At 39.5% G+C, this 17,071-nt stretch overlaps 2 protein-coding genes across 12 annotated transcripts in view; one reads left to right on the forward strand and one right to left on the reverse strand.

Moving 5' to 3' along the window:
- Positions 1-17,071, forward strand: part of nxt2 (nuclear transport factor 2-like export factor 2) — a 37,494-nt gene that overhangs the window by 1,923 nt on the left and 18,500 nt on the right. Inside the window, exons 2-4 of one of the 2 annotated variants that reach the window (XM_069892843.1) lie at positions 770-856; positions 2,487-2,631; positions 4,160-4,666. In XM_069892843.1, coding sequence (XP_069748944.1) covers positions 770-856; positions 2,487-2,631; positions 4,160-4,338 — 411 coding nt within the window. In that variant the 3' untranslated portion in view covers positions 4,339-4,666. Of the gene's footprint in view, positions 1-769; positions 857-2,486; positions 2,632-4,159; positions 4,667-17,071 lie in introns of those variants that run through there. The other variant, XM_069892844.1, reaches the window with a different exon arrangement.
- acsl4a (acyl-CoA synthetase long chain family member 4a) overlaps positions 11,498-17,071 on the reverse strand; it is a 68,311-nt gene continuing 62,737 nt past the window's right edge. For all 10 annotated transcript variants that reach the window (XM_069892839.1, XM_069892836.1, XM_069892832.1 and 7 more), the window contains 2 exons: positions 15,908-16,065; positions 11,498-15,285 (listed from right to left, as the gene is read on the reverse strand). In XM_069892839.1, the coding sequence (XP_069748940.1) occupies positions 15,128-15,285; positions 15,908-16,065 (316 nt within the window). In that variant the 3' untranslated portion in view covers positions 11,498-15,127. The remainder of the gene's footprint in view (positions 15,286-15,907; positions 16,066-17,071) is intronic.

The following is a 17,071-nucleotide window of genomic DNA, read 5'->3' on the forward strand; positions in this document are numbered from 1 at the left end:
AGAAACATATAAAATTCTGAAAGGCATAGATAAGATAGAGGTAGGTAAGTTGCTACCATTGGTGGGGGAGTTCAGAACTAGGGGACATAGCCTCAAGATTCAGGGTAGGAGATTTAGGACAGATGAGGAGGAACTGCTTTTTCCAGAGGGTGGTGAATCTATGGAATTTGCTGCCCATTGAAGCAGTGGAGGCTACTTCAGTAACTATATTTAAGACAAGGTTGGATAGATTTTTTACATAGTAGGGATATGGGGTAAAGACAGGATAGGTTGAGATGAGCCTATTATCAGATCATCCATGATATCATGGAATGGAGGAGCAGGCTCGATGGGCAGATGCCCTACTCCTGCTCTCATATGTGAAATATAGCACAGTTAGAATATAGTCAAACTCTCACAAGCTGCCGTAACCAAGTAATTGTTCTCAATCCTTCCACTGAATGTTAACTTGAGAGGGCAGCCTGGATCTTGTTTTAATGTACAATTTTTCACTCCATCTCTGTCCAGATTTTACACTAAAATCTCGAGAAGGGGATTTGAGGGCAAAATATTAACAAAGAAAACTGAATTTATTGAAAATCAAGCCACTGGAAATTAAAATAAAAACAGAAAACTTTAACAAGTTCGGCCAGATCTGTGGAAAAGGCAACAGTTAACATTTCAGGTTGAAGGCCCCGAGAACTGAATTTATTACTGAAGTCAAGAATTTGGCAAGTCTTGTATCAATGTTGATTAGAAATCATATAAAACAGAAACTTTTAATTTTAAGGACTTCAAAACTCATGCGGACCAGGCATGCAGAGCAGCAGATGTATTTGTCAACATTTATTATGAAACAATGGACAAAAGAAGAAGAGTAAGTATCATTCAGGATCCAAACTTAGTTTGACATTGTTTTCCTGTCATGTTTCTGATGATCTAATATTTAGATTGAAGGAGAGAGACCAAAAAAATGTGTGGTGATATTATTACCATAATAAGGTATTTTCACCTATTTCAACTTCCCATTTCTGGAACTGATTTGATCTAAATTGGTCATGGCAATATTCTGCATTTTAATATCTGCTTTGCAGTCACCATTTTAATATTCTGAATTTTTTCCATCAAGTTGTCCAGTCAAGACGCTAACCACTATTAGTCCACACACTAAAGGTACATTGTCAAACCACATACTTTAGAAAAATACATGTTTGGAATTTTAAAATACACCTGCAAATCCTTGTGATTCATCTGTCAGTTGAAGAATGACTGTCAAGTCTTTCTGTTGAGTATGGAACTTGGGTGATGACTTAAATCCAGCATTGACCAAATCAAATTATGGCAGAAATGATTTGGGGGGAACAGTCTGAAATTTATCCTGATGCAAGGAAGTGGAAAATGACTCTGGCCTTCATTAATAAGGGCAAAGGAGTCCAGACATATAAAATTTACACAGTTTATGTATTTGACAATCTATAACAAGGATACAGGGCACTTTGTTAGTTGACATTCCAGAGTCCACAGGCTGGGCATGGCCATCTTGAGTCCTGTGTGCGTGCGTGAGTTTTCAGTTGGTGCATGCACAGTGGCTTCGCATGTTGGAGTTCGGTTGGCGTATGCACGAGAGTTAAACGCCCTGACACTATTGAATTCATGCCTTTAACTCGTGCATGCGCCAACCGAACTCCAGTATGTGAAGCCACGTACATGCCCTGTATCCCCATTATAGTTTGTCAAATACAACAAAAATCTACGATGAAAAAAAACATTTGATTTAAAAAGTTTGCTTTATGACTTCAGGATGCCATGTGTGCGGGCAAAATTCCAACTTGCATCCATTCTGAGATATGATCAATCCTGCAGTCCCTATTATGGTTGTAAGTCGGGGACTACCTGTAGTCTCTTTTGATTAGAAGGGAAATGATTAGGTAAAGCTGCCTGCTTTGTTGTTCAACACAAATTAATTTTTCCAAGCCATTAAGGTTGAAAATAATGCTGCAGACAAACTATGAGCATTATGCTATTTGGAAGAATACATGCTGGACATAAGTTTCTAGCACAAACACATTTCTTGCTCGAAGTCACACATCTACCCTACTTCATCCTGGGTGCTAAAACACAAGTACATGCTGTACTGATGTGCTATGGATTAAGCTGCATTTCAACTGCATGCTCTAAGATGTGTAAAAGAATATCTTGGTCATGGAGTTCTTGAATCGTATTGAATCATCAAAATAAATAATGAAATGGCCCCGAAACATAGCTGTGTACATTCATCTAATTGTATAAATGAAATCTGGTCTTCCTTCTAAAGCAGTTGTAATAGCTCTAAAATGCTATTGGTGTTTGATGTTTGGGAGTTGCTGAAATAAGGTCTGATGGGCAACACCCAAATAAAGTATTTAAATTTTAACAGAAATTGATGTTTAACAAAATAGCCATACATTATTCTTTCAACTCTACCCTTGTGTTAATTTTTTAAACCTGAATTTTATTCTTTTACACAGGGGTTAACAAAATTGTATCTGGACACAGCAACCTTGGTTTGGAATGGTAACACAATTTCAGGCCATCAAGCGCTCACTGAATTTTTCGAAATGTTGCCTTCTAGTGATTTCCAAGTAAACATGTTGGACTGTCAGCCAGTTCATGGTAGGCTCCTGACTTGTTAGGAATTGTATCAGATGTGTTACATTTCTAATAATTGAATGTATATTAATTTTTCAGTGTGTTGAAGTACCTTTATAACAGCATTCTCGTAAAGAATTTGAACTTGATCATGTTTTCAAAAATCTGTGCAATTAAAGCAATGGAATAGTGATTCCATGAAATTATGAAACGTGAGATTGTTTCTACTTATAATGCCATTATAATTGAAGAATGAAAATAACGTGATTTAGAAATTAAGAGTCATTGCTAAGCACAAAAATCTTTATCCATAATCATTGTTAATACTCTATTTTCAGGTGTATTTTTTATATTTTATAAATATCTATTTGTAATTACAGACTGCAGCAATTTTTAAGGTAGTGGCAAAACATGCACTTGCTTAAAGAAAAAATGCAATCAATTTAAAATGTCCAAGGCAATTTATCATATTTATCAGACATGAAGTTGTCCTTGCATAACTGCTGGCATTTACTTCATTAAATGACAGCAACTTCACTATTTCTACATGAACCCCCAAGTTATGTTGAGGTTTTATGGCATCAAATGCTCCCCATGGAATCTAGATGGGGAATGTAGAGTGAGGTTGTCTGCCCCAACTTATGATGGGGAATCTACTGAATGTCCTGCTACAGGTTAGGTAACTATACACCTTCTGAGTTCAATGGAGGGGAACAACTGTGAGAGGAGGAATGTTATATTTTTGATGTTTCTGTTACTTTAGATGTTTTTTTTCCAATGTTTCCACATGTCAGGAACATCAAGTTTTCAAAAGTCATCTGATTAAGGAGGTTATGGTTTAGCTAACTGTAATTTAAAAAATTATATTTTCTGGGCATGGGCATTAGGGGTGTAGACCGATTCCTACTGAATGTTCAAACCTTTTTCATAGGTCAGCAGTAGGTGCAAGTGGCTCCCTGCGGATTCTGGGCTTGTATGTTCTTGTGTAAGACACAGAATGGCAGTTGGAATTTACCTCAATTTATTTTGCATGGTGCTCCTCTAATGTTACAGAAATTGTTCTGCTTGTATTGAAACCATTTTGATATTTTACTTAGTGTATTGAACTGGTTATCCAAGGGTGGTGATGGTCAGCAATTCTCTATACTAGAGAATTGTGAAGGCTAAATCAATGAGGATGTTTAAAGAGTCAGGGAATTTGAGGGCTTATGGGTAACTGGCACAAAAAAGATGAACCCCTGGAGCAGGACAGCCAAGATCACATTGAAAGGCATAGCAGGTTTAAATGGCCTATTACTCTTGTGCTCCCTCCACATTTAAATGAAAGATAAATTGAAAGTATAAAAGCTTGGCTGTTAATATGAATGCTATGCAAAGTTATCCTGGATACTTTAAAGATCTATTCCATCCACTTATGGGAAATAGCACGTCAGGTCACCGTATAACTTGTTAGATTGCAGTTCCATATGACGATCAGAAGTGTAACTGGAAATGCTTTAGGATTTACCCATCTTCTCATGAAGGTATTGATTTTTTTTCCCCCCCAAAATAGAACTTGCTACTCAGGGGCAGACCACTGTACTTGTGGTCACCTGTGGCACAGTGAAATTTGATGGAAACAAACAGCGATACTTCAATCAAAACTTTTTACTTACTGCACAAGTAACCCCACAAAATACCGTGTGGAAAATTGCAAGTGATTGTTTCCGCTTTCAGGACTGGGCCAATTAACTTTCTACTGTAATGGAAGATAGAACGATGACTGTCGCTGGTTTTGATCTAATTCTAGAAGTGAATTGTGGAAAGGTTGAAAGATTGAACAATTGTAGAATTCATAAAGCATTGTATGAAGTTAGATCGGCAGCTGTAGGTAAGAGAAACCGCCTTCATAGGGAAACATTGTCTCCACATCCATACTGATATTCAGTGTTTGGTTATGATAAAGACACTTGGAAGTTTGTAAATTCTGGATTTAATAGGAAATCTGCAATTTGTATTATTAATATTTTCAGCTACATATTATGGTTTTGAATGGAATTCAATAAACAATTTAGTTAAACTGTTTTGTGTTGTTCCTCTATTTTCTAATGCTTAGAGCAGTTTCCCCACCTTTACTGGGACACAGGGCCAGGAATAGATCATTCAGCAACTTGAGCCTGTTATGTGTAAGTTCAAATTTATTGTTAGAGTACATACATGACATCACCCCAAGATTCTGAAGGCCAGGCAGAATTTCTAATTACTAAGAACTGTAAATACATGACTGTTTTACAGCCTCAAAGGGTTAGGGTTTCATTGGTACATCTCTGATCCTCAAGTTGGAAAATGGCAACTACAGACTCCAAAGGGATCAAAAGCTTTGAAGCAAGCCTAGCTCTCTTATACCTGCACCAATAAAGCAGTTAAACATACCCAAGTACTCAAACACCTGTGAAGCCAAATATCCCAAACATTAGGGTGCCCTGAAATGAAAGGACTGTATAAAAAGTTATGTAATTTCTACATGGTGAAACCAAATATATACAAATAACCAGCCAAGAATTAATCTAAAGCATAGCTCTATGCTATTTTCATTCAATACTGTTAAGTTTGTAGTGACGATCAAATAAGTTTGTTATGCTGGGGCTTTTCCAGGTGCTGTTTAAATATCTTTTCAGAGGACAATGGGGCCATTCATCTGCCAAGCTTGACATTCAATCCAGCCCCAACTGATAGTTGGAAATACCCATTTTGCAGATTAATGAATTTCGTTAGAATGTTTATCCTGCCATTCAAGATTAACCTTTTCAACTTTTTTTTTTAAGAACAAGATTCATTTAATTTTACTGCGAGTTTGTCCAAAATTTTTTTTAATGCAAATACTCTGACCTTTGTACAAATCAAAATCTTGGATCAAATAATGAATTTGAAAAAAAAGCTACGTGAACTAACATAAAAATAAACCTTGTGGTAAAAAATGTGCAAAACAATGTAAATGGGCCAGGTTATGTATGTCTGTGATGGTTTGTCATTTATATTGTCTGAAATGAATAGGGAGGCAAATACATTGTGTTGTTGCCGCACGCTACATGAAAAAAAAATAACACTCACATGCGTGGTCACATTAAACTCTGCTATTTTAGGCCTCAAAGGTCGACTTACATGCCAGATCAGCACGGATTGGATTTTGAGCTGAATTTAAGATCTCAAAAGTATATCCAGTGTATAAGTTGACCCCCATTTTTTGAGAGACTTTTTTGGATTTCACGACTTAGATGCTGAAATATATGGTAACTGATGTTTCAGGACAGAGCCCTTCTTCAATGTACAAGTAAAAAACAGACAGGGGCCTGAACTAAAATGCTGGGGAGAAGGAAAGAAAGGGCAGGAAGAGGAGCACATCAATCTTTCTCCAGATCTGCTCCTTCAATTACACCATGTGACCAATTTCTGACAATGCACGAGACCATAGGCCGACATGTCACCAAGGGAATAGGGGGTGGGGGAGGAATTGAAATGGGTGGCCACTGGGAGATCCACATGTCTGTTCATGGTCTTGTGCACTCCCAGACTGACACCGCCCCCAAATTGGAAGAGCATCTCATCTTCCATTTGACACCCTCCATCTGGATGCCATTAATGTTGACTATGCAGTTCCCATTGAAAATTTCCCTTCCCCCTCCTCACAGAGCAAAATCAATTCTCATCATTCCTCTCGTCACTATATCCATTGAATACTTCCTGTTTTGGTTTGTTCTCCTCCCCCCCACCTCCCACCTCCAATTCTTAACTCAGCCTTTAATTCAGACCCTTGTCTATTTTCACTTGAACCTTGAAGGGCTCAGGCCCAAAACATCGGTAATATATCTTTACCTCCTATGAACACTGCTAAGTTCCACAAGCAATTCTGTGTTTGGACTACAATCACAGCATCTGCAGATTTTCATGTTTCTCTCCAAGCAGTAATTTTTACTCAGTTTCTTTGATACTTCTAACTACATCATAATAATTTCAGTCTATGGCCCCTGGTGCCTGGAATAAAGTATCTGTTTCAGGAGCCTGGCATTGACGAGATAACGTACTGATCGAAACAGCGCCTCAACACTGAGAGATGTTGATATTAGCTTATGTATGCGGCCAGTGGATTTGGAGAATTTTGCAGACAACTTTAGTGCTCTCCAGTGTTTTGAAGTGCCCATAGCAGAAAAATACGGAAGGGCAGGGATCTCTACTATCCAGTAGACCACAGGCTCGGTGCTGGGTTTGACGAATTAACATCAAATTGCATGCCAAATCATTATCAACTTAATGAACTCTCTAACCCCAAGAAATTAGGTACTAGAAATTTCCCAAAACATCTTAAAATATAAACATTTAAATGATCTATTTTACATTTTTTTAGTTTCTACATTTCATCTTGTATGTTCCAATCTTTATACATGTTAAAAAATTGACAATTGTGTTTTTTACTTCCTGGTTTGCTGAGAAATTTTCCGACTGACTGCTCAATGTGGTACACAAACGTGCTGGAGGAAGTCAGCCCGTCAATGCAGCATCCTCAGGAAGTAAAGGGTGTAATGATAATGCTAGTGATCCTCCTGACCACTAGAGGGAAGTCGGAGACTAGTTTGTGGCATCTTGGGTTGGATTCGATGGATGCCTCCATACAGACTTGTGTCTTCTCTTTGGCTTGGCTTCGCGGATGAAGATTTATGGAGGGGGTAAATGTCCACGTCAGCTGCAGGCTCGTTTGTGGCTGACAAGTCCGATGCGGGACAGGCAGACACGGTTGCAGCGGAAAATTGGTTGGTTGGGGTTGGGTTTTTCCTCCTTTGCCTTTTGTCAGTGAGGTGGGCTCTGCGGTCTTCTTCAAAGGAGGTTGCTGCCCGCCAAACTGTGAGGCGCCAAGATGCCTTGTGTACTTTAGCTAATAATGTATAGTTGTTTTAAAACAACCCGTTTCTTTATTACAATAAAATAAATATCACAAAGGGTAACCAACGTTTCTGGCTTGGCCCTTCATTAGTTATCTCAGCAGTCGCGCAGTATCCCAGCTTGCGAGGATTCCTCACAACCTCTTTGGGAATCCCAGCCTTAGGGTTCATTTTGGAAGGCAGCCAGACCGTAGAAATGTATTCCAAAAATATTTTAAAATTTAAAAAATCCACTGAAGAAAATCAATACATTAACACTATCTTGAATGCCATATAAGTTTTGAGGTATACATTTTAAGGCTTTTTAATAACTTTAAAATGCCTGATGCTGTTGCTTGAAAGATCTTTCCTGATTGTACATGTAATAAAAGCCTTTATGCTACTGGTTTCTGGCAGCTAACCACTTATTATATTTGTATATTGAACCTGCGATGAACAAGTCCCAACCCAGTTAATACACAGTGAGAACAGCAGGGAAATGTTTCCATCAGCTGCAGTGCAGTGTTTGGATTAGCTTCTTCAACAAACATCTCTTGCACAAGGAAATCTGTTGGACTGAAACTAATCCAAGGTCAGGCTTAGTGGAACTGGGACTCCACTGATGTCTGAATAGTTTATAGTGCAAATAAACATCAAGACCAGAAAGTATCAGAGTATTTAAATGGTCTTGCCTCATGATCATTAATGTAAACTGTTGACTATTTGGACTGCTAGTGAGATGAGAATAAATAGTTACATTTTATAGAATTAAATATGGTTAATCTAGAGAACAAAACCAAGTTATAATGCAATGTGGCATCCTGATAAATTCTTGCATTGGTAAGACCTCCGCAATCTCCATCAGTACCAGAGCACCACACGGCTGCATTCTTAGCCCCTGCTCTACTCACTTTACACCTATGGCATTAACACCATCTACAAATTTGGTGATGATACAATGGTAGTGGGTGGTATAAAGAATGGCAATGAGTCAGCATGCAGGAAGGAGATTGAAAACTTGGCTGAATTGTGTACTGACAACATCCTCCCACTTAATGTCACCAAAACCAAGAAGCTGATAGTGAAATTTAGGAAGGGAAAACCAGATGTTTACAATCCAGTGATCATTGGGGAAAATCAGGAGGAGAGCAATCATGGAGCAACTTTCCTGGACCCTATCACACAAATGTCATCATTAAGGAAGCATGTCAGTACCTCGACCTCCTCAGGAGTTTGTGGAGGTTTGGTATGACATTGAAAACCTTGGCAAACTTGTGTACAGTGGAAAGCGTACTGACCATCTGCATCACGGTCTGCTAGAAAGCCCTATAAAACAGAGAGGACACAACCCAGTACATCACAGGCAAAACTCTCCCATCAAGAAAATCTGCCGTCACTGAAAGAGGTAGCAGTGCCTCAAGACTCTACCACCAGGTTCAGAAACAGACGCTACCACTCCACTTTAGACACATGAACAACAAAATCAATCAGAGACTCATTTAAGGACTCACTTAGCACATTATTTATTATTGAATATTTTCTGTATGCACAATTTGTTTACATTTCTATAGTTCTCTCTTTTATGTACATACAGGTATCTTCTTTTGAGTACACCAATAAAGTTAAGTAGAAATTCTGCTTGGGCAGCAGGGAAAAACAAATCTCAGGGTTGTATGTAATGTCATGTATATACTCTGTAAAAAGGTGGGGAAATGAAGAGGGAGGCAGCCACAGGCTAACAGGTAAGAGATAATAGGGTGGAAACTGTTAGGAAGGCAGAAGAGATGGAATCTGAGAAATGATAGAGAGGGCAGAGGCCTAAAGAGAACCATAGCTCTCCGATAAAAGGGTAAGGGGTGAGGAACTGGAGGAAAGGATGGGGCACTGAAAAAGGCCAGGAAAAGGTTAACGGAAATGGGAGAAGTTGATATTCTCCGAGTCGTGTGAGCTGCCTCAATGACTATTGCCCAGTAGCTCTAATGTCTACTGTGATTAAATGCTTTGGAGGCCGGTCGTAGCCAGAATTAATACGTTCCTAACCAAAGATCTGGGCCCAGTGTAATTCACGCATCATCACAATCGCTCCACAGCAGATGCAATATCACTAGCCCTCCACTCAGCTCCAGATCACCTTGAAAACAGAAATTCACACATATGGCTGCTCTTCATCAACTCCAGCTCAGCCTTCAATACCATTATTCCCTCAGTGCTGGCCAAGAAGCTACAAACTCTCAGCCTCTGTACCCCACTCTGCAACTGGATCCTTGACATTCTTATTGGAAAACCAGTCAGCACGAATTGGGAACAACATCTCTTCCTCACTGATCATCGACACAGGTGCTCCCCAAGGATGCATGCTTAGCCCACTGCTCTACTCGTTATACACCCACGACTGTGCAGCCAGGCACAATTCCAAAGCCATCTACAAATTTACTGATGACACCACAGCCGGCAGTAGAATCAGAAATGGCAATGAGGAAGCTGTATAGGAGGGAGAGAGATCAATTAGTCGAATGGGGCAACGATAACAACCTTGCACAAACATCAGCAAAATCAAGACGATTATGGACTTCAGGTGGATGTCAGGGGAACATGATCCAGTCTTTATCAAGGGCACAGTAGTGGTAAGAGTCAAGAATTTCAAATTCTTGGGTGTCAACATCTCTGAGGATCTGTTCTGGAGTCTCCACATTGATGCAATCACAAAGGCTAGCCAGCGGCTATACTTTGTGAGGTGCCTGAGAATATTCGGTATGTCACCGAAGACTGTCAAACTTCTACAGATGTACTGTGGAGAGCATTCTGCCTGGTTGCATCACTGCCTGATTATGTAGGTGCCAACTCTCAGGACAAGAATGAACTCCAGAGGGTTGTTAACTTGGCCTGTGACAACACAGGCACCAGATTTCATTCAATTGAGGACCTTTACATGAGGCGGTGTTTTTTTTTAAAAAAGCAGCCTCTTTCCTCAAAGACCCCACCACCCAGGCCATGCCCTCTTCACTCTGCTACCATCAGGAAAAAGGCACAGGAATCTAAAGACGAGCACTCAATGGCACAAGGACAGCTTCTTCCCCTCTGCCATCAGATTCCAGAAAAGCCAAAGACCATGCCTTTCCATATACTATTATTTTAATTTTTTTAATGTCATAAGATGGTTATAATATGCATGTTTGCTCTATGCTGAAAAATACCGAATGCCATGTCTTGTTCATGACAATAAATCCTGATATTAATGCTATCTGGTTGGAGATTGCCAAGACAGTATACAAGATGTTTCTCCAATTTACAGGTGACCTTCATTTGGCAGTACAGGGCACCATGGATAATCAGTGTGGCAATGGTGTGTGGAACTAAAACGGTTAGCCACTGTTGCAGCAGAGTTCTGGTCGGAAAAGTTGATTGCCTTTTACTTCCTATGCATGGTTGGTGATGTATTTTACATAAAGGCACCATTTGACCTGCTGAGTTTCTCCAGCATTTGTGCGTTTGTTTTCCTGCAGGCATGACAGAATTACCACTTATTGGTAGTGCAACTAAAACTGCGCACAATGTAAACAAATAAAGAAATGTGAACAACTGACTGTGCAATACAGAGGGATGAAAAAAAATAGTTCAAAGAGTCCTAAAACGAATCCTGATTGAGTTTATGGTTGAGGAGTCTGATGGCTGAGGGGTTGCAGCTCTTTCTGAACCTGGTGGTGCAAGTCTCGTGGCACCGAGACCTCTTTACTGATAATCGCAAGGACATCATTGATGATTTTAGCCCCTCTCCGACAGCAACGTTCCCCATAGATACTCTCTTTGGTGGGGAGGGTTCTGCCTGTGATGGCCTGGGCTGTGTCCACTACCATTTAATTATTTTTTCAGTAAAACTAATGCAGCTCAATGGTATCTTCTGACCTGTTAACAGTACAACACTGAGCACAGCAACTCATTTCATAACGAGGGCTTTAAGAGACACCTCTGCTTAAAATGAAAACAACATCTACCAGCAATTGTGCCAAGAATTTGGTTTTATTTACACATATCCATGGGGTGGAGAAGATTCACCCTTTAATTCCACAGGAAACATTTCACAAAAATCCAATTACCAAGGATATTAAAATAAGGTGCCAATATAGACTTGAGCTTTAAAGCCTGTCTAAGAATGGCCATACTTCATGAGCAAAATTGCCTAAATGGTGATGATACTGTTCTGCAGATGGCAAGATTTTGTCTTTAAATATAAATGCAATAAAGGTTACTTGGAATCTTCAAATCTTTGGCAAACCAGTTTAATTTCTCATGATGCACAATGCCTATCAAGTTTATGACTGCTCTTGGTCTATTCCTATCTCCAAATTATTTCCCTGTAACCTAGTTTCTCTTGCATGCCCATCAACTCCCCTCCAGTTCTACTGCCAATCAACATTAGGGGTAATTTACTAGGAGCCAATTAACCTATAGACCAGGTTCACAGGGAGAACATGTAAACACCACAGACAGCATCCACTGTCAGTTTGAACCCAAGCTGCTGGAGCTGCAAGTAAATGCTGGACCACTGTGCTTGCCTTCCCATTGATTATTGCATCTCATGCAATTTATTATCCATAGAGATTATGGCCAAAATAGTCTCACTTCATTTGCTCATTTCAATTCCATCAGTTGCTTCAAAAAGCACAAACCTGCCCCTCTGTCCAAACCCTCAATCCTGACTGCTTGGACAAGCAAGAGGTAATAAACAGGAGACTGAGCGAGTTCTGTCATCTACAAATCAAAGAGGTCATCCAAATAAAGGACCACCCTACTTTCATAGATCTCCCAAATAGACAACGTTATCAAACCTCTCTAAAATCACTGATGATTTAGTGTTAATACAGTGCAAAGAAGTAGAATCTATAATTGGAAGCGACAATGCCTAATATTTCAAAGCACTGCAAATCTCTTGTAAAACACAGGTTTAAAAACAAGTGGCATTCCTCCAAGTATTTTGAAATTGTCCACCAGAAAAGATAGGGTTAAAACCAATCTCAGAAAATATTTTTTTCTGGAAACTGAGTAACATTTTACTGACACCATCAAACATTCTTCATAGTGTAGAGTATTTGAGGTAATTGGTCAACTTTATCATCCTCAGCCTCTTGACCACTTTCCAGAGCAGCAATGGAACAGAGAAATGGTTTCACAGTTGAGGCAACACTCTCAGTTCCAATGGTCAATATATTGGGTACACTATCACAGATGAGATCAACCCAACCCTTGCCTGGTACAGCACTTCCAGCAAGGATTACTGGATGCCATTCAAATCCCAATTTTTGTTTCCCAACCCAAAGATATTTGTAACACAATAACCAGCCCTGAAATGCAACACAATGAACAGTTATAAACCAGAAACCTCGAAACATTCACTACAGTATCATGAATTGTTCACCTCTTCCCACATTCACAAACATTAAATAGAGGACTATTCACAATGTACAGCAGTTTACAACAAGTGATTCACCACAAAAACTTGAAATACTATATACTTGGACATTTAGAATGCTGCTCTAAGGAAACAGCTTTTAGAAGGATGCCATCCTCAAATATTTATCTTATACCTGGATATATAAAACAACATTGAAATCATAACTGTTTATACTAGTCTTTGACTGGCCTTATTCCAAAGTGCGATTATGGACGTCTGACATTTAAATTTCATTAAACGTTTTATATCATCTGGAATGTTCCTAAAGTGGGTTGGGGGGGGGGGGATGGGGGGCGGGGAAGAGAGATGGGGAAGGTGCTGACGATGGCTAGATTGACTGAGGAACCTTGCTGTGAAACTCAATGACAAAACCTGGGCAGAGTTTATAATGAGTTACAGTGGCTAAAAAAAATCTCACAAATGCCAAATACTTAATTTCTAGCCTGAATTGGCTTTGATCATCAGTGGAGACCTTCTGATGAATTGGCTTTAACTCGCGTTGAAACAGAAAATTGTACACGGGAGTGTCAACCACAAAACGGATTGCTGTTAACGAGCTTTCCAAAATGCTGTTCCAAGTAAGAGAGCAGTTGTAAACCATACAAATGTTCATAGAGCAAACAAATGGACCATTTTGCAAGTGAGATTCCTCTCCTTCCCTCCCCCCACCACCCCAATCCTGTTCCACATCTTTCTTTGTAAATCCATCATTGAAAATCAATGGCCGTTGCGACAGATTTTTGTTTCCCAGAATGACCAAATCCCAAACATCTGGCCATTGATTTACTACAAATCTACTGTTCATACCTTGAAAATGGTGTACATTTGTTTGGAAGGAATTTTCCTTCCCATGCCCCACGCAGGCAGAGGTGAGACAGGTAACATTCACAGTACTGTAGAATGGTGGGGAAATCCCAAATAGTTCCAGGGCCAAAGAAGCCAGTCAAATGCATGAAGATTTGCTTTCACAACTGTGTCTCTCACATGGTTAACAAAAAGGATACCTGAATTTTATAATATAGATTATTCCAGAGGGATTTCTTCTCCCTAAAGGGGGTTGACTTTATTTGGATAAAGCTCGAGTGACAGATGCATTTCTGTCATGACCTCTTGAACTTGTAACTGAAAACCGGGGAGATGTGAGCACGAGGAGGGGAAGAGGGAGTGCACACACAAGAGGGAACCATGAAAGAGGTAGGAAAATTAGAATGAACAGCTTTTGTTTGTGCGAGCAGTTTTCTCAGCGGCTTCCAATAGCTGACTAAGTTTTGTTAACCTTTATTATTTTCAAGTAACCTATTTGAACAAAGTTTGGGCTTAAGGCAATGCCCCAAACCTAAAGATTGCATTGCATCTCAACAAGATGTTTTGCAGCTATGTGACCCATGTAGATCCCAAAACATCAAGCAATGTGCTTTCTGAACTCCAGAAGAATTGTGCTGTAAGAGTGCAGGAAGATACCGTAACACTCACAGGGCACAATCTGTCAAATGCAGGGAAGAGGCCAGTGAGTATCCTGATATTGCAGTGTTGTAAAATACATAACCATAATAATCAGAAAGGACAACTGAAGTGCCCACTGATTTTGAATAACTTTTTAAATCTGGGTCCTATATTTAAAAAAAGCAAAATTTGCCTCGCGTCAATGCATTTAAACAACATAGATTGGTAGGTAGAGCAACAACTTTTTTTCCAGAAATGTTCTATACAAACACAAAATAGTTATAGTGCAAACTTCACATAAAAACAATCAGATGGCTCCACCTGACTTAGGTACTTGAGTTGATAAAGGTGCAGCGAGAAAACCTTTCTTCTCTTCTAAGATTGCTTGACAAAAAGAACAATGAATAATTATTTATACCAATGATAAACTCTATTCTTTCCTCCACACCCAGCACGTTGGATAACAATGGTCCTTATTTAATGACAATCACAAAAACGGAGTAAAAATAAAAGTTTAAAAGCCAACATGCAACAGGACAATGGTTACTCGCAGTAGGCAGGTATATTGTACATTACATACCAATTGCTTGTTTTCAAGACTGAAAACATTAGAGAATAACCATCAAGTTGAACATTGTTCTTTCAAATCATTCATTTCTTTTTAAAGTGAGTCACTCATTCACTGGCTTTTAATTTATAGATATTCTACTCTGCAGGCACCAAGGTTTCAAAGGGTCTATTTCCCTCCATACATCCTCTCAATGTCATTGAGGTAGTGGTTCTTTAGTTCCTTGCGTTTAAGCTTGAAGGCATCAGTTACCAGCCCCGTTTCTGGTGTCCACGGTTCTGGGCTCAAACGCACCTTGATGGGGACCTCAAACTTCTCCAGTTTACCTATTGCCAGAGAGTACAAAAGTCAGGAACATCATGAGATTGAACACATACCTAATGGGTCTTTAATTCTCCCAACTTGCTCTTGAAATAAAAAGTACACACTGCTGATCACCTTTCTCTTCCCTGCAGTGAAATAACCCACAATAAATTGCAATTCAGCTATATTTGCATCTTTCTTATATCTCCACCCATCTTGGCAGGACACTAACCTGTCATCCTAATATGTCACTGGGGGCTATGTTTAAAATATGGATGGACAGATTACAGAAAGATAGGAGGTTGAGGGGAAAAATACACCAGCCATGATTCAAATGATGAAGCAGACTCAATGGACCAAATGGCCTAATTCTGCTCCGAGGACTCATGTGGCCAAAAGGCCATAGAGTGCCCTCTTAATTTTGCACAAATGCATTCAAGTTAGAAGATCATGTTGGCTGCACCATCATTTCTGAAGAGCAGAAATTGATAACCAAACACATGGAACCAATATTTCTGCTTGTTTTGAACTCCTTATGATAAAATGTTGATTGCACACTCTAATTAAAAGCAAACCAAAAAACCTACTGGCCAACAATATTCCTCACTGTGGTCCTCTGCATGGACTAGAAACTTCTGTACTCACTGGATGCTGATGCTTCTTTGATCTCCCGCAGCACCTCAGCCTCCATCTTGCTGTCATTACAAATGTCTTCCCAGGTTCCCTGAACTTGCTTCTGCTCCGCGAGAGCAGTCAGTTTCTTCTGATTGGGAACCACAAAACTAATCACATAGGATTGATCACTGTAAAGGAAGTAGGAACATGGTTTAGAGTTCAATGAGACGGTTAGAAATCAAAATGTGATTCCTACCCCGCACACTTGACATTATCCCTTTAGAGACTAGATGCCTGGAATGCATCCTCATGGGAGGTGGTAGAATCAGGAATGATAGTGTTTTGCAGCTACTCCTGTTGGGGAAGAGACACAGAAGTATTAGAGCCAGGTCCACCAGGCTGAGGAACAGCTTCTTCCCACGGGCTGTGTGACTGCTGAATGATGACTCAACTCTTTATTAATAATAAATATTTTTAATACATGTATACAAGACATTTATATAGGCTGTGTATCTGTAAATGCATATAGTATTTCAGAATGTGTGCTTGCATGCAATGATTTGCACAGAGTACTGGAAAACGCTGTTTCAATCGGATGATCAATAAACTTGAACTTAAACAAGTGATACTCAGAGAAAGACACATGAACAGGCAGGGAATAAAAAGATACAGACGAGATGCCAGAAGACAGAATGAGCTGAGATGGTCAGTGCAGTCTCAGTGCCACATGGTCTGTTTCTCTGCCACATCTCATATCAATAAGCCATGTATTAATCCTCTTGACTGAATTTTTTCCTTAGTGCAGGTGCTGTGCAATTGTTGTCTTAGGCCTAGGTATACTTAGTCAGGATAGATGCAGACAGGGTGTAAAAGCAGCTCACATACAGATGGTGTGCATTACATAGATAGAGATTGAATGCATGTTGATGTGCATGTTCTTCAGTCAATAACAGTGAGTGTACTCAACAATAGGATTTATTGTTGTAATGGATTGGTGCTAATCTTTAGTTATAAAATATATATTTCTTAGTAAAGTTGGTTTGCAGGCTCGATACAGGGTCACACACAGGTCACATATTTACAATACACTCAGAAGTAAGGTAATTTTTGGAGTTGATGCGTCTTGGAAAGGCAGAGCTATAGAAGAATTTGAGTGGTCTTAATTGAAAACTCAAGTATTATGTGAGGTTCTTG

The sequence above is a fragment of the Narcine bancroftii genome, chromosome 8 (genome assembly GCF_036971445.1).
Source record: "Narcine bancroftii isolate sNarBan1 chromosome 8, sNarBan1.hap1, whole genome shotgun sequence".
Taxonomy (NCBI): Eukaryota; Metazoa; Chordata; class Chondrichthyes; order Torpediniformes; family Narcinidae; genus Narcine; species Narcine bancroftii.